Here is a 24,714-nt window from a genome sequence, read left to right on the forward strand (position 1 = left end):
AGGCCTGCCTAAACCACACTCAGAACATTCCCCCTTCAAACCTTTGCATTCTGCGGATATGCATGTGTATGTAGAGGCCTTCTAAAATTACTGCTAACATACATAGGTCTATTTACATGTATAAACCTGCTATTTGCACATGAAAAGGCCAAGCAACCCTTCTAAACTTATCTCCAACTTCTACTATATTGCAGAGATTGCAATGTATTGTAAGGCCACCAAAAGGCACAGTTCTGATTAAGAGGGGTCAAGTAAAGGAATGAAAATGTTTTTTCTTGATGCTTCTCCTTTGTGCTATATTAGGTGTGGGTTGCTTTTGCTCCAGTTCCTGTTTTCACTGATCTTTCACGAAGAAGTTTCTGCTCACTACAAAGCCCAATATATTGAACAGAGTTCTGCTCAGATTCCTGCTGTATCTTGTTCTTGAGCATATTACAACAAACTCAGGGGCCCTATTACTAAGTCGCGTAGGCGCCTACGCTCGCCCAACGCGTGTCGATTTGGAATTACCACCCAGCTACTGTGTGGCCCTGGGTGGTAATTTCATTTTTTATGTGCATCTACTACGCACGCTGGAAAACCTTTTTATTATCTGGCGTGTGGCGCTAACCGGGTGGTAAAAGGAATTCTACATATACAGACCATTACCACCCAGTTAATGCATGAGACCTTACTGCTAAGTCAATGGGTGGCAGTAAGGTCGCAGACCTAAAATGGACGTGCACCAATTTTCATTTTGCCGCACGTCCATTTTCGGCCAAAATTTTTAAAAAGGCATTTTTTTTACAGGCGCGCTGAAAAATGGATCTGCACGCGTCCAAAACACGTGCTTACGCTAGCGCAGGCCATTTTTCAGCACACCTTAGTTAAAGGACCCCTTGCTAAGGGGCCCTTTTCCTACGCTGCAGTAGGGCTACCGTACGGGCAGCACGCGCCAAATCGATCCTACCACCGGGGTAGCGCAGGTGCCCAGCGGTAGTTCCAAAGTTGGTACGCGCAGTTTCCCCAAGGTAGACAATAATTTTCTATTTTCTACCGTGGGGGGACATTCCTGGCAGTCATCAGCTGTGCAGCCACATTTCCGTGCGCTGCCTGATTACCACATGAGGAGCACATGAGCCCTTACCGCCTTCTAAATAGGTGGCGGTAAGGACTCAGGCAGTAAATAGCTGCGGGCGGACTTTTAATATTAGCCCGTGGCCATTTACTACCCCATTTACAAAAAGGCCTTTTTCCCGCCACGGTGCTCAAACTAGCTCAGGCCACTTTTTACTGTGGCTTAGTAAAAGGGCCCCTATGTAACACAGAAGGCAAGTTTCTGCTTCAGGTTCCATTTAATATATCATCTTTGGTATGTTCCGTGCCAATACTGTTTCTTCTAGAATTGGAGTGCTTTTAGCCAACCAGAGGACAGCTATTTATTTACGTTTTTAATCCACCTTTCCAAGAAGGTGCCAGGTCTGGCCCAACCATTAGGCAAGATTAGGTGGTTCCCTGGAGCAGCAAAGAGCAAGTGCAGTCAAAGTAATACAATAGATCCTGACAGCCACAAGAATTCAATGAATCATCAGCACATACTTTAGTCTGCATTTTTATGAGACATTTGATGATCATGATTGTTCAGTCTAATTATCAAATCGGGAGTGGTGAGGCACAACTTAACAACACAGTGTGGAAATATACTCTGATGACATTTATGGACATTGTTACGTAGTGAAAAATAACAATACCTTAAGTGCCCAATGGTGGAAATGAAAACGGTAACGGAATTCAAACATGCGTGGGATAAACATAAAGGAATCCTGTTCAGAAGGAATGGATCCTCAGGAGCTTAGCCGAGATTGGGTGGCAGAGCCGGTGGTTGGGAGGTGGGGCTGGTGGTTGGGAGGCGGGGATAGTGCTGGGCAGACTTATACGGTCTGTGCCCTGAAGAGGACAGGTACAAATCAAGGTAAGGTATACACAAAAAGTAGCACATATGAGTTTATCTTGTTGGGCAGACTGGATGGACCGTGCAGGTCTTTTTCTGCCGTCATCTATTATGTTACTATGTTACTATGATTTAACTTGTATTACTGGCAAGTGAAGAGGAATACACATTTAACTGAATATAGTTAGAATGATGTTGTGTAAGTATAACAGAGATCAGTTTTAAGTAACACTTATGTACTTGATGAGCATTCACCTGGTATGATTAGTATTGTAGCAATGGCGTAGCCAAGGGTGGGCCCCAGTGGGCCCAGGCCCACCCAGTAGCAGCACACCTATGATGTGGCTGGCAGGGATTCTTCCCACCAGCCGAAAACTCCTAACACTCCTTCATACCTTCTAAATAGCAGATCTTCGCCTGCAGCAAGCAGTGACTGACATGCTGTGGGGCCAACATGAGCAGTGTGTATTAGTTGCTGTTTGCTGCCAGTGAAAATCTGCTATTTAAAAGATATGCGGGGGGGGGGGGGGGGGGGATGTTTGAGAGACCATATAGTATGCAGACGAGAGAGGGAAAGACCAAATCACTTGTGGGACAAGGCAGAGTTCTTCTGCCCACCCATCTTGGGCCCAGGCCCACCCAAAATTGGGTGTCTGGCTACGCTCCTGTAGGAACGAATGGAAGTATGAATGAAGCTAGGATATAGGAAGTTTTATATGGTAGGATTTGTAATCTACATATTAAGATTCAATAAAGTAGAATGATATAATAAAACCTTAAAAGTGATTACTTGGTATGATGATATAGTTGTAATCAGATTGAAATTAAGTAACTCAATAGGGGTATATAATATGCATATTCATTAGGGGTATCCTGAAAATCTGACCTGTTAGCAGCTCTTGGGGACTAAGAGTGAAGATGTCTTAGGTCTTAAGGGAATCAGGACTGAAAGTTCATCAATGCTTGGGGTGGGAGGGAACCAGGACTAGATTGATGTGTCTTGAAAGAAATGGAGTCCCTGGGTAACTGTATCTGCTGTTTTATCAGCAATTACATAGGAACTTATAAGAATATATAGCACAGGGCTGTCGGGGTGATCCTGCAGCCAATTGGGTTTTCAGGTCTGCAATAAATATGCATCAGACAAATCTGGGTAGGTCCAAGACCCGACATACTCAGGGCCGCCGAGAGACACAGCCGGGCCCAGGGCAAACACCCTCCTAGGCCCACCCGCTTCTGGGCCCGCCCCCTCTCTGAGCAGGCCTGTACCCCTCTCCGGGCGGGCCTGCCCCACCCACCCCGCCGCCACCCCACTTACTTGTCCTGCTTGTCGTGTGGACAGCAAACGTCCCCAGGGCCCGGCACTAGCACTGCTCTCCTGTTCCTGTGTGCAGCAGCAGCACCACAGAGCACAGTCCTTCCTTCCTTCCTGCCATGTCCAAAGAGGCTGTTTGGATGTGGCAGGAAGGAAGTACTCTGCTCTGTGGCACTGCCGCACACAGGAACAGGAAACTAATGCTAGTGCCGGACGGGCCCCCCCTTAGATGCTGGGCCCTGGGGAATTTTGCCCCCTCTGCCCCCCTCTCAGTGGCCCTGGAGGAATCCTGTGCAGAAGGAATGGATCCTCAGAAGCTTAGCTGAAATTGGGTGGCGGAGCAGTTGGGGGGAAGAGGGGGTGGTGGTTGGGAGGCGAGGATAGGGGAGGGCAGACTTATACGGTCTGTACCAGAGCCGGTGATGGGAGGCGGGACTGGTGGTTGGGAGGCGGGAAATACTGCTGGGCAGACTTATATGGTCTGTGCCCTGAAAAGGACAGGTACAAATTCAAGGTAAGGTATACAAATATGAGTTTGTCTTGGACAGACTGGTTGGACCATGCAGGTCTTTTTCTGCCGTCATCTACTATGTTACTATGTTACTCATATTCATCACGTGCATATTCATTATAGTTATTCTTAAAACCTGACTGGCTGTGGGGTCCCAGGACAGGACTGGGAATCTCTAGTTCCTACTTACTGCAAATTTTGTAGACTAGTTTTGATTTCATGTCTGAACCTCTGGGCAATTTTAATTTTACAGTATTCACCACAGAAAACTGCAGAGGGATCTGATATTTCCATAGTCCTCCATGATTTCCGCACGTGTAATTTGATTCATCCACGCATTTCAGTCTCACTCTCTCTCCTGCCCAAACTTACTGTGCAAACAGCTGTTTGCAGCATAGCATCGAAGCCGCCCTCTGGAGGGTCCAGGTTGCCAGAGATGTGCTCCTTCTCTAACTCATTACGAAAGTGATTGACATTATCTGTCAGGCGAATGACATTCTTGAAGGAGAAGGGAGGTGTGCTATCTGGCCAGGGCTGCTTCAGCCTGAGAGAAGGGAAAATAAGGGGGTTCAGTTCTCTTAGTTAACTATAACAACTTCTGTTCAGTGCAAAAAACGAAGAAGCCTTATTGTCCTAGCCATCAGGAATCCCTTCCACATACTTCTCTGGCCTCATATCCGTCTGAGGAACTGTCACCTTGTCCACAAACTTGCCAAACCCAATGGTGAAGTTGCTGGACAGACTGCTGACGACTCCAGCTGAAATGAGAGAGGAAAAAGATAAGAATTTCTGCAGGGAGGCTGAGTTGTATGGAGCGTATACGTTTAGCACTATATGAAGAAGATTAGAACTTACATGAATGGCTTTTCTCAAACTGCAGGAGACAGGTAAGGAAAAGTCTACAGGTTTAAGCCCCAGTCATCTTTACAATGAAAACAAATATCTCAAGATAGGGAACTGTGAGCATCTTGTGCTCCTCTAGGGGCAGTGCTGAGCTGGACCCTTTCTGAACTTCCTTCCTACTCCAATTGGAAGGCAGAGGTCACTGCTGATCTCAACTCACTATCTTTTTTTTTTGCATATTTAAGAACATTATGTCTGCATTGGTTTGGACATAGAAAATTATGAGTAGGTTTATTTGGGCAGTAAAATAAAATAGTGAATGAGAGATTAAAGGGGGATGTCAAAAACTGATATTGATTTTTAGAGTTTTAATCAGATCTAATGAAGTGCATAACTCACGTCATGGTAAACTTCACATGCCTCCACCCCACTGACTAAAGCTACGAGATCCTCAGTGCCACCTGCTGCCCAAGTTTTCTCTGTCCCCCCCCCCCCCCCCCAGTATACACCTAAATCATATATGAGCAGTAGAGTAGGGTGTTAGGGAGATTAATGGTAGGGAATAGGATTTCTTTTCCAGCCTTACCCAACTCTTGGCCCATTCTCTTCAGATTGTCCAAATCGTCAGACATGGAATATGAGAAATCCATCAGAATGTAAAGATCAACTGGAGTTTCCAGGGGCTCAAATACTTTAATCTGGAATGTAGTTTCTTCACCAGCCCTCAGGCGCATGGACATCCTTTGAGGGGACACTTGGGTTTTCTTCATATACGTATTGATTTCAATATTCTGTAAGAAAAGATGAAGGATGTGAATCTTAGCATTTCTGGACGTGTAAGTTTCTATATTTTGAGATCAGTCTCTTTATTTTATCTTTTCTCTCTGGGTTTCTCATCCATGTTAGATATAATTTGGATTTTTTTTAATCAATATGGTTACCTTACCCCTCTTACTACTCTTATCCAGGAATTGGGTCTAAAAGCATACTGACATCTTATAATTCATTACACCAAAGCCTTCCACTCGAATATTTCCTCTCTTCAATCCAATTTAGATATAATTTCATCTTGGCTTTTTCTGAACAGACCTTGTTCTTAACTCATCAAAGACCACTGCCTGTTGGATCACAGGTAATAAGACCACTCCTTTGCTTTCTCCTTCACTGCAAAGCACCCCACTGAAATTAGTTAAACCGTTTAGATACTTAGGGATAATTCTTGACAATGAGTTATCATTCAGCATGCAAGTCGCAGGCCTGGCTAAATTCTACTTTATTACTTTGAGAAAATACAATGCCACCCACTTCTTTCTTGACAAAAATTCTCAAATGACCCTTCTTTACAGCACACTCCTTTCCCGCCTAGACTACTGTAACACCATTAATTCCAGGGTGAGCCAGACACTCATTCATAGACTGCAAACCATACAGAATACAGCCCTTATGACTCTTCACTCATGCCAAGAAATTCGACCACATCGCCCCTCTCTTTATTCAACACCGTTGATTTCCCATCAACTTTCATTCCAGCACAAAGTTCTTATTCTGACCCATAAAATTCTTTCCTCTGGAATTCCCCCATATCTATCCTCAGCAGTAACCCAGTATGGGCCTCCCAGACTTCTCAGGACCCTGACGACCGATGATTACACATCCCTGCACCAAGCGCTGCCAGGTTAGAGTCTACTAGGCAATCTGCCTTCTATTGCGTTGCTCCATCTCTATGGAATTCCCTTCCATCAATGCTTCACCTTGAACTTGCCTTCCCCAAATTTAAGACGGCCCTAAAAACCCATCTCTTTAAACTAACTTTTGGTGAAACCTGTAAGTTCATTCCCTTGCCGGGTGGCAGCAAACCACACTCTATCCTGGTTGATTATGTATAGAACCTGGAACATTTGGTTTTTAAGTGTTCCCTACCCATTAATTGTGTTTGTCTTTTTATTGATTGCCATTGTCTTTTATTTCCCCTGTCCTATCAACTATTGGCATTCCTTTCTGTTTCATGGCTTGATTTAATGTAATGGTGGTATATCAAATCAAATTTTAACCGTAACCATATGCACGCCAACATTTAATATATTCAGCATATTAAAATGTATATGATTTCAGGACTAGCTTTAAAAAGTACACTAACATATCAGTGTACATTATGAGTAAATATGTACGGGATGTGTATGCTTATACCATAACACCTTTTAATAAGTCCAGCCTAAAGTTGGTCAATGACACAGTTCTTCCTCTAGAGAATGAATAGAGGGGCATTATGGTAAAGGTGTACATAGTTTTTATTTCATTTAATGCTTTTTCTAAAACAAATTTCATTGGGATTTTGTTTTGGGGTTTTTTTTTGTGAAAGTATCTTTATTAAGTCAAAATATCATAAACAGTCATACAATTCAGAAAGCCATCGCATTATGCCCAATACAACTAGTTCCACTGCTACATACAGTACCGATCCGAGATTGCCTACTTGGCAAGAAAAGATAAAGAGGCATATATTCACTTTTGACTCAGTTTTTTCCCCTTTATTTTAACCCATATGCAGTAAACTATTACTCCCCTCCCCTCTAAACAAAACACAGCCTGTTTCACTGCGCTTTATATTTTGTCTGAAAATGAAGGCACATCTCTGAATTATAACTGAGGGGATGGGTGCAATTTTGGTGGTGTGAGACCCCCCTCTCTGCACACTTGCACCCTATGGAGAATGTGGAGTGGGTGGATTACATCCGAGGGACTGGGAGCGTGGTGGAGGGTGTGAACCCCTTCCTCTCTACACACCTGGTCTGTTTTGATCTCGCTCCTCATGTAGATGATGCCAGCAGCACTGCAGCCGTGCCTCAGCAGATTCTCTCTCAAGTCACAGCGGGCTTCTCTGAAGGTCTGCGCAAGTGGAAAAAAATGTACATGCAACATAAAGACACTGAATCTAAAAGAGAGAATAACATCCAATAGAAAAACCCCTCTCCCAGCCCATACATCCCTCTTTTTCTGTATCCCTAAAAAAACTTGCATATTCTGTAACTGGCTAGGTTGCTGTCTATGTACAACATGCCATTTGTATATTAGCTAATAAGGAAAAGACATGCAAGGTGGGATTTCTGCTATGTAGCTGATTACTGTGCACTCAATGTTTTCTTTCCTTGCATGTGCTTCGTGTCAGACATGGCAGACTATTTATTTTTATTTTGTTGCATTTGTATCCCACGTTTTCCCACCTCTTTGCAGGCTCAATGTGGCTTACAATACATCATGAGTAACAGAAATACATGAAAAGTATGCATGTAGTGATAACTGCAGGATTTTGGGTAGTATGATAATGATAAAACATAATAGTGTTTCAGCAAACAAACATATTAAGAAGTATCTAAGACATATATAAGAATTGTATAAGAAAGTATACATTTAGTAGTAGTTATAGGATCTTGGGTATCATGATAGTGAAAAACATGGTGGTGTTTTGGCAGTTTGATATAGTAGAGGTAGTTTTGGATGTGCGTATAGGGAGTTTATATTTGACTATGCTCTGATACCCTAAATTCTCTTGCACGGATTCACACCTGCTCCGAAGAATGTGCAAATGTGTGCATGCACTCTATGGGTGGGTGTACACACAGATTTTATAAAATATATAAGACACTGCAATTCTGTCCCAGCTCTTCCCAAGCTCCACCTACAGGAAAGCCTTTGTGCGATCTCGTTGGTGTGAATAGTTAATACCACGCATTCCGCTGTGAAATTGTTCAGTAACCATTTTCTGCATGAGAAACATGTTTTACATGCAGAAATGCTTTATATAATTACCCCCCCAATAAGACCACTAGTTTCCGGATCACATTAAACTCTGTGCTGGGAACTGTCTCTCTAGGGTTGTGAAGTCAGAAAATGTTTGTTTTGTGTAGTTTGCAGGAATGTTTGTTTTATTTGAGTCTTTTTTCATTATGTCATTAACAGCGTACGCTCTTTCAGAGAGACCACACAACCTTAGTCAAGATCGGGAGGTGGGGCTGGTGGTTGGGAGGCAGGGATAGGGCTGGGCAGACTTATACGGTCTGTACCAGAGCCGGTGGTGGGAAGCGGGACTGGTGGTTGGGAGGCGGGGATAGTGCTGGACAGACTTGTACGGTCTGTGCCAGAGCCGGTGGTTGGGAGGCAGGGCTGGTGGTGGGGAGGTGAGGATAGTGCTGGGTAGACTTATATGGTCTGTGCCTGTGCCAGAGCCGGTGATTGGGAGGTGGGGCTGGTGGTTGGGAGGCGGGGATAGTGCGGGGCAGACTTATACGGTCTGTGCCCTGAAGAGCACAGGTACAAATCAAAGTAGGGTATACACAAAAAACAGCAAATATGAGTTATCTTGTTGGGCAGACTGGATGGACCGTGCAGGTCTTTTTCTGCCGTCATCTACTATGTTACTTTTGAAATAATGTGTGCACTATTTGCAAACAGCAGGGGTGGAATGACAGGGATCTGGGCACCCAGACAAGAAGAGGGTCCTGGGCCCCCTGCTCCTGGTTCCATATTCCTCTCCCTCTGCCTCTGGGTCCCACATCTTTCACCCCCCACTGTTCCCAGGTCCAGCACTCCCCCTCTCTCATCCACCCTCCCCATGTCTGGTGCTCCCCCTCTCTCATCCCCCCCCCCCCAGTTTACCTCAAAAGTCCTTTCTCTGTACAGGACCCTGGCTGTCTTCTCCTGACCAGAACTTCTCTGCCACAGCCCACCCTTGCAGGAGCAGGAAGTTACATCAGAAAGGGGTGGGTCGCAGCAGACAGAAGGTTCCGGTCAGTGGCAAACAGCCAGGGCCATGTACAGAGAAATGACTTTTGAAGTAAACAGGGAATGGGAGGTGAGAGAGGGGGAGCGCCGGACCCAGGGGGTGAGTGCCAGACTTGGGAACAGAGGGGAGACAGATGCCAGACATGTGGGAAGGAGGTACTGGGCCCCCCAACTGACCTGGGCCCTCAGGCACTGCCCAGTTGCCGATATGGTCAGTTCGCCCCTGGCAACCAGTGTACGCATCCTTTTCTGACAGTACACACATGCAGGCAGTATTTGTTCATGCGTGCTAGTTCACACATGCACTTAGTACTGGGAAAGAGTGCATACTGTTCCCTCAAAGCTATTTGCATGTGTGCATGCAAACAGATCAGAAAGGGCGTGTACATGCCTAGAAACAATGCACAAAATCTTTGCTGGCTTTCTTTATTGTGAACGTAGGCTGTACTGCACACATCGAGTCAAGGCTGAAAACTTGCACACAAAGGACCAAAGTCTATAAATGGGTCTGAAAGAAAATAGTGCTTAGCACTATTCTATAAATAGCATTCACAGTTAGGTGCTTGACGCCAGGAACCATGCCTACTTTTAGGTGCAAGCATTTATACCGACTGAACCCTGGTGTACATCCTCGGATCTCCCTTATTCTATAACAGAGCACATAAACTGCAGGAACACCCCTGATTCACCCATGACTCTCCCATGGCTGCACCCCATGTGCAGATGCGGGCCCATAAATATGCACTCATGACTTGAAATGAATGCCAATTATCACCGATAATTGATTGCTAGGGCTCAATTATCGGCGTTAATTGGCTCATTGTTCAATTAAAATCCACATGCAATTTAAAGCGCCATTTATAGAATTTTGGGGGAAATGTTTTTCATGCGCACATGGGCCAGCAAAAATTAGAGAGAACATCGGTGTGCGCTCTTTGAAAATAGTGCACACCGTTTTGAAAATAGTGTGTACTCTTTGTGTTTTTTTTTCTGCTCATTTTTATGTAACAATGACATGAAATGACATGGCTAATGTCATTTCAAACAAATGCACACCCTTGTGTCTCTCTACAATTCTTCCATCTTGCCTGTTGGACTCATTTACTTGCTCCTGGAGTCTGAAAGAGTTACTTACTTCATCGCTGCAGTAGGAACAATCTTTGTCCACCTGGATACATTGGGTGCAACTTGTTGCCCTGGAGGCCACACAGCGATTAACTAGAATGAGGAACAAGGTAAAACATGTGATTTAGTGACTTGCAGACAAGCCCAGGAATCCACACAAAATTAAAATGTGAGCAACGATAGAGGGCGCCAAAAGAAAGATACATAGGAGCATTGTAATCCTAAAACAGGCTCTCTGTGACATGCCCCCAAGCAGGGATAGCCTAAGGCAATCTGCTACCTGAGGCAAGGAAGAGATGGCGCCTCCTGCCCCCCCCCACCCAAATCTCTCCCTTCACTCTCTCTCTCTCCCAACTCACACCCCTCAGCCGCAGTCTGGCATCTCCCCTCTTCATTCCTCAACCCCCTTCCCCGAGAGTACCTTCTTTTTTAGTTTTCCAAAAGTCATCATTGGCATTGATTCTCATAAGCCGCCTTGCTGCTGGCACTGGCTTCTTCTCTCTTCTGTGGCCCGCCTCTCTGATGTAACTTCCTGTTTCCTCAGAGGCAGGCCATAGTACAGAGAAGAAGTCGGTGTTGGCAGCAGGGCAATGTATGGGAAATGCTGCTGCTGTCACCACCATAGGAGCCAACTTTTCAAAATGATTGGGGGTGCTGACATTTTTTTTTTACAGGTGGTGCATTTCCCCCCTCCCCATCTCCTCCCCCTCTCCTCCGAGTTCCAGGCTCTCCTCCCTCCCTCTCCTCCACTTTGCAGTTTTTATATATTTCAAAATATTTGCTGCCCTGCCTTTCCATTAGCAGCTTGTAAGCAAAAGTGTAAACCTCCCTCCCCCCCAAAAAAAAAAAACATATCCTATCCCTCACCTAACTACCAAAACCTTGAACAAGAACCCCACAGTACAAAAGCCTCCAAAGCCCAAGAGAACAACCAGGCCTTAAAAGATAATTTGCGCATGGTAGTTCACTTCTGATTTTTCCATGCAAATCTTACTCCCAATGTGGAAAAACTGGAAGTAAGACCACTGTGCTAAACACATATGCACTCCTAGTATTTTTAAAGTGTTACATTTTGGAGCATAGTTTTAATGTGCTTTGTAGCACTGAATATTTGTTCCTGCTCAGGATCATCTGAGGTGAAGTGCAGCACCACACCTCAAATTACTCTTTTCAGCAAACCTCTCTGGTGGCATAGAGGACCACAGACACCCTTCCCTATTGCAATGATCTCCCAGGTGGCTCAAGTGTACACCTCCATCCCCCTTGCAAAGATCCAGTAGGTTCTCAACGTCTCCCCTCCCCCCCCCACATTAGGTCAGGATGTAAGAGTGATGCCCACTCAGTCCTACGTCTGGTACCACCATCTTGAAAAATATTGTTGCCTGACATCAAGGTGCTTCACTAGGAGTCAGACTGTCAAATAAGGGAATGTTCAAATACTGACTGGGGTAGGAAAGGTGGCATGTCACTTCAACAACACATTTTTTTAAAACACTGTGGTAATTTGCATGTCACTAGTTCAGTTCATCTGGAGTACACGTTTTTTAAGCAAGTACATAGAACACCGCACTAAAGCTCTGTGCAAGGTTCTAATGCACGACTTAGTACATCAACCCCTAGGAATCGAGGTTCCCTGAATGATATGAAGGCAGGATGCCTGGGATAATGGAAGAAATGTTAGGGCAACACTGGAAACACGGGTGAGATTCAAGCTTACTCTGGTCTGTGTAACGTCCGCCTGGTGTGCAATAGTGAACTTTTTCAAGCAAAATTTCTGGAGCTGACAACTTAAGATGTGGCACAAAGGAGGTCCCTCTACTGATTATTAGAGCCACGGGTGAAATCCAGTGCTCCACCATCATCATCATTGGAAGTACATTAAGGGATTGATTTTATCATAGTGCATTTATGTGTGGAGTTCTTAAAGGTGACTATTTTAGGCCTGTTTTATGAAGGCAGTTTTATGCCTTTATGATGAAGTAGCCCAGAAACAACCCCCATAATGCACAAATTCCAGTGAAAACCTTTGCACCTGCTCTGAAGTTGGTGTAAATGTGTGTTTGTGCTCGCATTTCATTAAACATGTACAAATACAGCACAACTTCACCTTTGCTCTGTCCAAAGTATGTCCCCTGGAATGCCGACACATGATACGTGTATAAGTGTGCACCATCTTGTCATCACTTGTACTTAAACATCATAAATGGTCATGCAATTTTTAAAAAAGGCCTTTTCCATGTGCAAAACAGACTTTATACAGGGAAAAAAAAACCTTTATCGAATTACTCTCCTTCATAGCAAGAAATATTGTGCTGACTGGTTTCACTATATATAGACTGGGGGATTTACAAACATGTTGCCCCCCAGCCCTCTCCAGTTTCATTGGACAGTACGAGTCAGAGATCAGGTGGGGTGGACAGACAGACAGACACTTATTGCACCTACTTCCACTTGCTTGACACGTGGAACAAAGCAACGTCAACAGGATCAGACCTGCCAGTGTCTGCACCAGCGACTTCATCCTCCTCTTCCTGCAACAAGAAACCAGATCAGTGAAATCCTATGTTGGCAGTGCCTTGAAATCCTGCTTGGATATAAAAATGTGTAAATTCTATAGTCATCATGCTTTTACTTTGCCCCTATCCTTTAGAAGTGTTATGGCTACATCGGGCTCCCAAAATGCCTTTGGGTTAGCCAGCGTGAATTGACCATGAAATCCAGATGTGATGGACAATGGCTTTACTAGTATTTGTAACTGAGTAGATTAGATAAGACATTGAAAAGAGGTGGGAGGTAGGATATGTATATATTTATAGAGTAGCACTTAGGCAAAATTTTGGCATTTTCACGCATATCTGTGCACATACATATAATGGAAAAAAAGTATCAATAAACCTCCATGCTTTAACTGACAGTGAAAAAACCTCTTATGGCTAAATGTTTATAACCCGTTTTGCTCTCATTAATACTCAATGTTTCAACCCCACTTACATCCTAAGGAATGACACCAGCTGCACATACTATAGCTGGACATGTTTATCCACTCCTACCCTAGCTAAGATCATGTTCAAAGCACCTTTCTGACCTCATCTGCAACTTTCTTTAAATTAGTCCCTTATTTTCTTACTCCTGTCACTCTATCTTGTCCATCTATATGTTCCATCTTTGCTTACACCCTATACAGTCTATTAAAATGTTTTATTGTGTATTGTTTTGACTTTGCAAGTAGTATACTATACCACACTTGTACTGTTATTTGAATATTTTTACTGCTGTAATTGTCTGTTGTTTATGTTTGACTTATTCTCGCTGTACACAGCCTTGAGTGAATTCCTTCAAAAAGATTTTACTTGAAAGGTATTAATCCGCAAAAAAATCTTTTCCGGAGATGGGAAGGCAGTAGAACGAGAGGACATGAAATGAGATTGAAGGGGGGCAGACTCAAAAAAGATGTCAGGAAGTATTTTTTCACGGAGAGGGTGGTGGATGCTTGGAATGCCCTCCCGCGGGAGGTGGTGGAGATGAAAACGGTAACGGAATTCAAACATGCGTGGGATATGCATAAAGGAATCCTGTGCAGAAGGAAGGGATCCTCAGAAGCTTAGCCGAAATTGGGTGGCAGAGCAGGTGGGGGGAAGAGAGGTTGGTGGTTGGGAGGTGAGGATAGTGGAGGGCAGACTTATACGGTCCGTGCCAGAGCCGGTGATGGGAGGCGGGACTGGTGGTTGGGAGGCGGGAAATACTGCTGGGCAGACTTGTACGGTCTGTGCCCTGAAAAAGGCAGGTACAAATCAAGGTAAAGGTATACACATGAGTTTATCTTGTTGGGCAGACTGGATGGACCATGCAGGTCTTTTTCTGCCGTCATCTACTATGTTACTTATTTGTTGCATTTATATCCCACATTTTCCCACCTTTTTGCAGGCTCAATGTGGCTTACATGATAAATAAATCCTAATAAATAAATAATAAATGCAATTTAGTGTTGGTTTTGTATTAATCATAGAGCAAGGTGACAAATCTTGAAATGGCCTACTACTGGAAGAGGTGGAGGCATTCTGGGCATCTTTGGGACTAACACGGTGGGAAAATTGCTGAAGGTTCAGGTAGAAGATTGAGGGTATGGGGGGAAACGGTGATAAGTTGAGCATGGGAATTTGTACGCTCAGTTACCAAAAGTGGACGAATGGTAAATAGGCAAATTAATGGATCCATCTGGCCATCTGCCACTATTTACTAATTCACCACGTCAGGTCATCTGTCACGGAGATAGTTTATGCAAATTTGTAAACACTAAATGGAACTAAGTATGACTAATTGTCAGGATTGGTTGGACCCATGGAACAGGTGCAACTAGGGATCACTTCTGCCCTATTTGGACTTCTAAGATCCCCCAGATTTAATTTTAATGTAATTTAAAAAGTACTTGTATTCCGTATGATCTTTACAATTCTCAGCGGATCACAAACATAATATTCATAATAGCAGAACAAATAAGACAGTATACATAACAATGCAAAATACATAACTTAAAATATTCATTTTCTCCTGACTCTTGTATAAAAATCTCACTGCAGAAACAGACAACTTCAAACTTGCATCATAATCACATATGAGCTGCATTTGAAGAGTTGAAGTTTTATCTTATGTTTTTATACTGTTTTATATATATTTCATCATCAATAAAAACTGTTGAAACATAAAAAGACATTTTCTGTAGTTTTCAGACTCCCTCCAATGCCTGTTTAAAAAAGTAGGTCTTTAACCCTTTCTTAAACAGGTCAAAACTGATGGGATGAGAAGCACCTGGAGAGGACTGGGAAGGGTCCCCAGAGTTTCATTTTTCTTTTTTTGTTTTCATTCATTCAGAGGTTTATTTTGTTTCAAAGGAACCAAAATGAAATATGCCATACAACAGAAAATAGCAGGCATAAATTGAAATAAAAACCTAAACAAAACCAACTTGTGTACAAACTCCTACCAAGCAAACCTGAAAGCTGCCCAGCTTAGAAACAGAGACACATGATGGCAGATAAGGGTCAAATGGCCCATCACGTCTGTCAATCCTCAGTAACCACTATCTGCTCCTTAACTGGGACAGTCTTTCATCCGATAGTTATCAGAATGAATTTTACGCTCCCTGTTGGAGATTTTCCAGGGTAGCTTTTTATACTTCTGACTGGCTTATAGTGCTGGTAAGGGTTTGACTGATACCTTTTTCAGTAGCTCAAAGGTGAGTTACATTCAGGTACAATACGTATTTCGCTATCCTCAGAGCAGTGGGGTAGCTAGGTGGGGCCACGGGGGCCTGGACCCCCCCCAAATTTCATCTGGGCCCCTGATTTTGCTGGCAGGGGTCCCCAAACCCTGTTAGCTGAAGCCTTGTCCAGCACCAGTCTTCAGCCACGTCCCCTGCCCTGCTCTCTCTTCCTCCTGACATCCTGGACGCTCTTTTCAGTAAAATTTGGCATGCTTCCCTGCTTCTTCAGACTGCTGCTCTAATCATTAGGCTTATCCTCCACTCCAACCCAGGGTTACATGCCCCCTTGTATATGGAGGCCAACGATGAATCTCTGTGCCTTCTTGAAAGAGATGCTGGAGAGCCCAATTATACTCCTCATTTCTATATTTATTTTATGTAAATATTTTAAGTTGAATACAACCCAAAAAGAATACATAAAGGAAACACAAGTATAAAATATAAAACAGAACACAGTCCAGGGCTGGATTAAATCCAACTGATGCCCTAAAGCATAGCCTAACAATGGTGCACCTCGGCCCTTCCATTGCTTAACTGAAAAGACATTAAGACTTAATAAGTGCTGACAAATATCATTATTAAACAGAATAAAACATCATATATATTTATAATGATTAGAAAAGCACTGAAATTCATGCTGGATAATGGGTGTGGAAAACAGCAGTGAAAGAGTTAAGGGCATGATATCTAGGGGAAAAATCTCTGTGGTTTCCCCCCTTCCCTCGGTGCCCTAAGCACCTGCTTATTTTGCTTATGGTAATCCAGGGCTGTAGTAATATTACTACTTAGCCCAGGTAATGAGGAAAAGAGAAACGGAAAAAGCAATACATGACCTCAATGAAAAAGATCAGGGGATTGAATTCCTCAATCCCAACACAGTGCTGATAATCCCTAAAGCATCACCCCAGCTGAAATAAGAAAGGTAATGAAATACAGGCATTAGAAAGCCTTACTCTGCAGAAATTTCTCAAGTTACAGTGGCTCAAAGAAAACATACTGGTTCCCCTGAAGGTTTCCTATGCAAAGTGAAAAGTTGCTCCCGTACATAATAGCTGGGCTTTTTTTCTGCAAAAGACTTTCTATGCAATTGAGGGACTCTAGCAACATCTGAAAATATCAAATTTTTGCCCACAGAAAAGAAAATCCGTAAACTTGAAATAAGTCTTAAGAACGAACAATTTGTCTTGTTTTCTATGAAAGAATCAACTAGGGTGGCCTCTCAGTACCTCATCCTGGGAGGTCTCCAAAATCCCAGTTAGGTCTAGACCCCAGATGGCATTACCAGGTTGGGATCACCCTCGTTTCTAGGTAGATAATGACATTTAGATATTCTCAAATCCTCTGCATCAGAGAGAGTAAGGACCTCCCTGAAATATTTTGTAAGCGAACATACCGGAGAGTGTAGACATTCAACAGGAAAATTTTAAAAAGGGACAATTTTGCCCCCAGCAACATTTTCAAGTGCTTCCATTTTATGATGAATTAGTAAATTGTTTTTAATTGCCGGTGCACCACAGATTGCAAAACTTGCACGTATGTTTCAAAGACCTCAAGCTTTCAACAAAGCTTACCATATTCTCTTCAAGTTCCTTCATGTTCCAGAGGGATGTGCGTTGTAGGTCACACCTTGCAGCCGTGTGCCATAGTATATATGCCTGGTATATATTATGTCTCTGGTGACGCCTTATGGCCTGAAGTCTCCTTATATTTATGGATTTTTAAAATTTAATTGCTTGAGCTCCAAAATCTAAGCTGAAGGCAAGTGATATATATTCACAGAAAGCTGGTAGATCTCTGCCTGAGACGGCTTGCTATCTTAACAGCTAGAGTTGGTAATGTGTGCTTCCAAGTGGTATTTTGCCACACCTAATATAAAATATCGGTTAACAATCTTTAGTCTACGTTTGTTACACTACTATAAAGAGTAGGGTGGGAAAAAAACTCTTCAGTGCTTTTTTTCCTTCAAACATTCTGAAGATGTCAGGAACATATGGGGGAGGAAAAACACATCATAGGAAAAAAAAAACCTCCACCATAAATCAAGAATTCAGTCCAAAGAACAATATTTATTTATTTATTAGGATTTATTTACCACCTTTTTGAAGGAATTCACTCAAGGCGGTGTACAGTAAGAATAGATCAAACATGAGCAATAGGCAATTACAGCAGTAAAAATATTCAAATAATGATATAGAGGTTTAAATTTAGCCCTGTATTGTAATGGTAGCCAGTGAAGTTTTTGCAAAAATGGTGTGATGTGGTTACGTTGCTTGCACTTTCTATTAGTCTTTCGGCGGCATTCTGAATCAATTGGAGCCATAGGAGCCAACTTTTCAAAATTATTGGGGGTGCTAAGCCCAGTGGAAATAACCCCCCCTTCCTGAACACATACAAGGAATTTTCTCAATATTGGGGGTGCTCAAGCACCCACAGCACCCACAGAGTTGGCTCCTATGATTGGAGCTGGTGCAGGCCCTTTGTAGTCAGACCATTGTAGAGTGCATTACAGTACTTCAGTCTTGATGTTATCATGGCAAGCACAACTGGGATAAGATTTACCTTCTCGATGTAAGGAGAGAGGCAGCGTAGCTGTTGCAAATAGTAGACCAGCTCTTGAAGGTTGCTTAGATTTGGGGAATCAGAGTAAGTGCTGAATCTATGCAGACGATGTCACAATATACATTCCTTACAAATCTAAATGGACAGAAATCACCAACGAAATCAAGAACAGCTTGAGCATCATGGACTCTTGGGCATTTGCATTTCAACTAAAACTCAATAAAGAAAAAACACACTGTCTCATCCTCTCATCCCAACACAGCGCGGACAACCCCACAACTATCAACACCCCAGATTACACCCTCCCTACCTCAGACAGCCTGAAAATCCTCGGCGTTACAATAGACCGTAATTAAACACTAGAGAGCCAAGTGACATCCACAACAAAGAAAATGTTCCACGCAACGTGGAAACTCAAACGCGTAAAACAATTCTTCTCAAGGGAAACATTTTGCAACCTGATACAATCAATGTGGACTACTGCAATGGAATCTATGCGGGATGCAAAGAACAAACACTAAAGAAACTTCAGACCGCTCAAAACATGGCAGCTAGGCTTATCTTCGGAAAAACGCGATTTGAAAGCGCAAAACCCCTCTGCAAAAAACTACACTGGCTCCCAATCAAAGAACGCATTGCCTTCAAAATCTGCACTATGGTTCACAAAATTATCTATGGAGAAGCCCCGGGATACATGACAGACCTGATCGACCTACCAACTAGAAACACATCCGGATTAACACGAACGTACCTAAATCTGCACTACCCAAGCTGCAAAGGACTCAAATACAAATCTACCTACGCATCCAATTTCTCCTACATAAGCACACAAACGTGGAACACATTACCAAAAGCCTTGAAAACTACGTACGACCACCTAAACTTCTGGAAATCACTAAAAACTAACCTGTTTAAAAAGGCATACCCTACCAACCCAACATAAATGACGATTTCTACAACACACTAATACTAAAATACGTAAAGGACATAACACAACACTTCCGTTGTATGCTTCCCTAATGTGGCTGTGCCACATGAACTTTATCTTACCACAATCATCACTTTGTATTTGTTTACACCAGGGTCTGCAAACGCCGCTCCGGTACTATGTAAGCCACATTGAACCTACAAATAGGTGGGAAAATGTGGGATACAAATGTAACAAATAAATAAATAACCATTTTCCAAGGTTCCTGACTTAGAACCCACATATATAACGAGAACCCTTCAACTATAGGGGCCCTTTTACTAAGCTGTGTTTCTCCACATGCCGAGGTCATTTTTAGTGTGGCTGTAAAACGGCTGATTTTTTATTTCTTCAATTAATGGCCACGCGCTAATTTCCCAATTAAGCCATGGCCATTAGTGTGGGAGCCCTTAACGACACCTATTTAGTAGGTGATGAGGGCTCCCATGCTAACCATGCGCTAATTGGTTGGTGTGCGGCAATGTAGCTGGGCTGATTAGCGCTAGGCAACCTGAATATTTTTTAGTGTGTGGGAAGCGTGCACTGATGCCAAAACTACCGTAGGATGCCTGAGTGTGCCCTGTGGTAGTGAATTTTCCCACAAGGTAAGCATGCATTAGTGCTTACCATCGTTTAATAAAAGGGCCCCATACTGCGGGCTATTTTAAGTCAATCTTTTTACAATCATTGTTTCAATTAGCTTGAATTGCTGCAGTCTTCTATTAATTCATCAAAATGAGGAGAATGTAGAATTGTAACAAATGTAGACTAAAGATCGCTAGCTGGTCCCCCATATTGCTACATAGAAACAGATTTTTTTTATTATTATTATTTCTTTTTCATAGTGTCCTCGTTTGAGTTCATTGTGAATTCTTCCCAGCCATTTTCTCCTCTCAGTTTCATGATGTCTTAAGGTGACAAAACAATGCAACAAGGTGGTGGCCACGGCTAGAAAGATGCTATGTATAGAGAGGGGTATAACCAGCAGAACAAAGGAGACGTTGATGACCCTGTACAAGTCATTGGTGAGGCCCCACTTGGAGTACTGTGTTCACAAGAGAAAGGAAATATAGGGGCCAGGAGAGCTTCATGCTCACACTTCTCAGAATAAGGAAGAACCTAGGGTCTTAGCCCTTGAGGGCTGCTAATGAGTCAGGTTTTCAGGATATCCCTAATGGATATGCATGAGAGAGATTTGCATACAGTGGAGGTAGTAGGAATGCAAATCTCCTTCATGTATATTTGTTAGGGATATTCTGAAAACCTGACCCAATAATAGCCCCCAGGACTGGGAGTAAAGAAGGCTCTAAGGGAAAAAGGAAAAATATGGACAGGGGTTTTGGCTTCTTATCAAATAGTTTGGGGGAGAAGTGGAAGATTTGACCGACTTCCCCACTTGGTCCTTCCCAGCCTCTTTTGACCCAGTGGGACTCTTCTTACGTCCTTTCAGTAGGAATGTAAAAAAAAGGGCCATTTCCCTTCCTTTAGTCCCAAGAAGGGGATTCCATTCCTATATTGATCCTAAAGGTAGGATTTCCAACTAGATCCAGATTTGCCCGGCAGGGTTGATCCAGTCCTTGGCTTATCTTAATGCATGCAGGGACCTGTAGCCTTCCTTTTCTTAGGGAAGCCAATGGGGAAATGAGAACCACAAGTCCCTGCATGCAATGGAGTATGACCAGGACTGGATCAACCCAGTTGGGTGAATCTGGATCTAATTGGCAACCTTACCCAAAGGACTTCCCTCTTTCCCTTTGATAAGAACTAAACTCCGCAAATCCCAGAGATCCAATTATGGCAGTCTCATTCCATGCCTGATCCCATTTGGAATGCCTCTGTATTATCCAGTGTCGAGCCCAGGGATACCTGCTGAGAGTCTGCATGTGAGGAGGCGACTGAATTCTCTTTCTGACAATTCTAGACATTCGCTGTAGAGATCCTCAAGGCCATCTGCTTATGCGAGGAAAGTCTATTAGTAGATTTTGCTTTCACTCCTTGCTGGTGCAGCTATCCTGTTCATCAGTATCAAGGGTTCTTAGCTCCTGTTCATCCTCAACAGAACTCAGAACAGTTCTCAACTGCAACTGTGGTGTTCACCCTTTGTTTTCTGGGAGACAGGTCTATCTGCAGTGCAGAACTTGCATGGGAATAGTCAACCCTTCAGACACTATTCACCCTCCCGTGTAGCTCTTGAGGATAAGGAGAGTCCCTGACATTCTTTGGGAAGATGACCTCAGTATCCAGTCAGAAGTGTTTTCTTCATATTCTTCCCCACTCTGGAGCTGGTAGGGCTTTCCAAGATTTCTACTTTTTAGTTGCCTCAGCCTCCAGGGGGGCTTATTTTCTAGCACTTAGACTTAAAGTTTAGACTTAAAAAGTTTCATAGGTTACAATGAGGGGCATAATCGAACGGCGCTGGCCATCTACATGGGCGGCCATCTATATGGCCGGCACCGCAAACAGTGGTCCCAAACCGTATTATCGAAAAAGATGGCCAGCCATCTTTCAGTTCGATAATACGGTTCGGGCTGGCCAAATATCAGAGATACCGGGTTTGAGATGGCCGGCCTCGGTTTTCGCCGATAATGGAAACTGAAGCCGTCCATCTCAAACCCGGCCAAATCCAAGGCATTTGGTCATGGGAGGGGCCAGCATTTGTAGTGCACTGGTCCCCCTCACATGCCAGGACACCAACCGGTCACCCTAGGGGGCACGTCTAAAAATTAAAAAAAATAATAATAAAAATAGCTCCCAGGTGCATAGCTCCCTTACCTTGGGTCCTGGGCCTCCCAAATCCCCCCCAAAACCCACTCCCCACAACTCTACACCATTTCCATAGCCCTTATGGGTGAAGGGGGGCACCTACATGTGGGTACAGTGGGTTTGGGGGGGGGGGGTTGGAGGGCTCCCATTTACCACCACAAGTGTAACAGGTAGGGGGGCTGGGCCTGGGTCCACCTGCCTGAAGTGCACTGCACCCAGTAAAAAGTGCTCCAGGCACCTGCATACTGCTGTCAGGGAGCTGGGTATGACATTTCAGGCTGGCAAAAAAGTTTTTTTTTTTTTTTTTGGGGTGGGAGGGGGTTGGTGACCACTGGGGGAGTAAGGGGAGGTGATCCCCGATTCCCTCTGGTGATCATCTGGTCAATTGGGGTACTTTTTTGAGACTTGGTCCTAAAAAAAATGGACCAAGTGAAGCCGGCGAAATGCTCCTCATAGCCGGCCTTCTTTTTTCCATTATCAGCTGAAGCCGGCCATGTCTTAACAACGCCCCCGTCCCGCCTCCCATACCTTTCCGAAACGCCCCTTTAACTTTGGCTAGCTCTGCGATGGAAAGCAGTTGGAGCCGGCCAAAATCGGCTTTCCATTATACCGATTTCGCCAGCTTCAGGAGATGGCCGGCCATCTCCCGATTTGTGTCAGAAGATGGCCGGCGATCTCCTTCGAAAATAAGCTGGCATATAACTTTGTAAGTCTAAGTGCTTTTTGTGATGATAATTTCCATGTCTATTTATTTAGTCTTATATCCTACATTATGCAAACCACGTTTGGCTCTCTGTGGCTTACAGTGTAAACAGGATCAGCTAACGTGGTTTACATTATAATACGGAATATCAGTTGGCAGATTTACAACGTAACGAAGGACTTACTAAGATAACAAGTCAAATAGATGGCTACAGTCATCAGGTTTGCAGTGTAACAGGGAGTCTCCTATGGTAACAAATCTATTCGTGAAACACACACATTATAGTGGAGAGGATACAATCTGTGGGCGAGCAGTGAAATTAAGTGCTATTGTACCGAAGGGTCCACTGTGTGATAGAATGTGTGGCTGAGTGTCATTATGGGAGAACAGGCTTCAGGGTCTGGAGAACAGGGAAATAACATTGTTGGTTGTTATCAGCCAATTATCATCACTGATTGGCTGGTTACTCATTTAAGTAGCGCACATAAATTAGGCACCTGCCCAATTTAACGCATGCTACTCGCCGCTCCTTATATAGAATCCGGTGGTAAATCTATAATGAAGAGTTGATTATAAGCTTCTTGTTTGTTGAGACCTGTTTCCACCCATCTCATACTGAAACATGGTGCAGGAGTCAGGGGCAGGCAGTACCCCAAACTGTCACCCTGGGGAGTCAGGTTAACACTGCGGAGTCAATGCAGCCTGCAAGGGTCAGGAATGGTAAGAGAAAGGGGGAGGGTACAGTTCAAGCAATCTCTGCCTCACCTATATATAAACAAATCACAATTTTATTTCATTTTAGATTTATCTCATGTCTGCAGTAGCAGCTCAAGGCAAGCTACATTTAGGTATGGTATATTTCCACTGCTATGTTGGTGCACTTTATTCACAATAGAATGAGACAGCATAGCAACTGTTCACTGGACGATTGTGAGACTCCTGGTGAACCCAAACCAGTACGAGCCAAGTCAGCTGAAACTTCTGCTTTTTGTGTTCCACAGATGAAATGGGCAGTGCTACGATAGTAACATAGTAAATGACGGCAGATAAAGACCTGTACGGTCCATCCAGTCTGCCCAACAAAATAAACCCATTTTACACTGTATGTGATACTTTATATGTATACCCAAGTTTGATTTGTCCTTGCCTTTCTCAGGGCACAGACCGTAGAAGTCTGCCCAGAACTCTTCTTGTACTAAGTTCTGAAGCTAACGTCGAAGCCCCTTAAAATTTACACTCCAGCCCATCCCTATCTATTTAGTCACGATCACGGCATAGACCGTAGAAGTCTGCCCACAGAAGACTTCCCTAAGGGTGTCCAGGAAGGGGACGCCACATATTCCATTAGTCAGAGCCCCAGATGTACTGCATACATACCAGCATTTACACTTGTGTATCACATACATGTGTAAAACCTGAATTTAAAAAGCAGGTATTTGCACATGTACATCTGCACTAGGTATAGATAGCAAAGGGGCACAGATTGGGCAGGTCTACATGCCCATCATTTTAGAAAGGGAATGCACGTGTATGTCTCGATATTCCAAGGTCAGAATTTAGAACTGTTTCTTCACACATTTATGGTTTTAAAACGTGCTTGTTTAGCTCAGCTCTTTACAAGTGGGATTAAGGGAGTTCTCCCCCTTAATTCTCTGCTGCTTATTTCCCCTTCTAAGCAGCATATATACAAGTAGGTTTGCAAAATGGAAGACACACACATGTAACTTACACATGTAAGTTGTGAAATGCCAGCTTGCACATGTAAATTACACTTGTAAGTTGTCAGACACCAATTTGCACATGTAACTTACATTTGTAAGTTGCCGTGTTCATCTGCTCAGTTTTTCCAACGTGAATCTTTGTAAAATAGCAGCTCCGGCTGCATGGGCTGGCAAATACATGTGCATTAGTGCAGGAAGTTAGAAAGACTCTATGTCGACAGATTCTTTTCTAAAATAA

At 43.6% G+C, this 24,714-nt stretch overlaps 1 protein-coding gene across 4 annotated transcripts in view; it reads right to left on the bottom strand.

Moving 5' to 3' along the window:
- The window catches only part of ITGB4 (integrin subunit beta 4), a 143,994-nt gene that overhangs the window by 89,303 nt on the left and 29,977 nt on the right, over positions 1-24,714 (bottom strand). For all 4 annotated transcript variants that reach the window (XM_030208252.1, XM_030208255.1, XM_030208254.1 and 1 more), the window contains exons 2-7: positions 12,949-13,034; positions 10,514-10,596; positions 7,384-7,485; positions 5,186-5,390; positions 4,418-4,514; positions 4,129-4,300 (exon numbers count right to left, since the gene is read on the bottom strand). In XM_030208252.1, coding sequence (XP_030064112.1) covers positions 4,129-4,300; positions 4,418-4,514; positions 5,186-5,390; positions 7,384-7,485; positions 10,514-10,596; positions 12,949-13,024 — 735 coding nt within the window. In that variant the 5' untranslated portion in view covers positions 13,025-13,034. The remainder of the gene's footprint in view (positions 1-4,128; positions 4,301-4,417; positions 4,515-5,185; positions 5,391-7,383; positions 7,486-10,513; positions 10,597-12,948; positions 13,035-24,714) is intronic.

Source organism: Microcaecilia unicolor, chromosome 6 (assembly GCF_901765095.1).
Source record: "Microcaecilia unicolor chromosome 6, aMicUni1.1, whole genome shotgun sequence".
Lineage (NCBI taxonomy): Eukaryota > Metazoa > Chordata > Amphibia > Gymnophiona > Siphonopidae > Microcaecilia > Microcaecilia unicolor.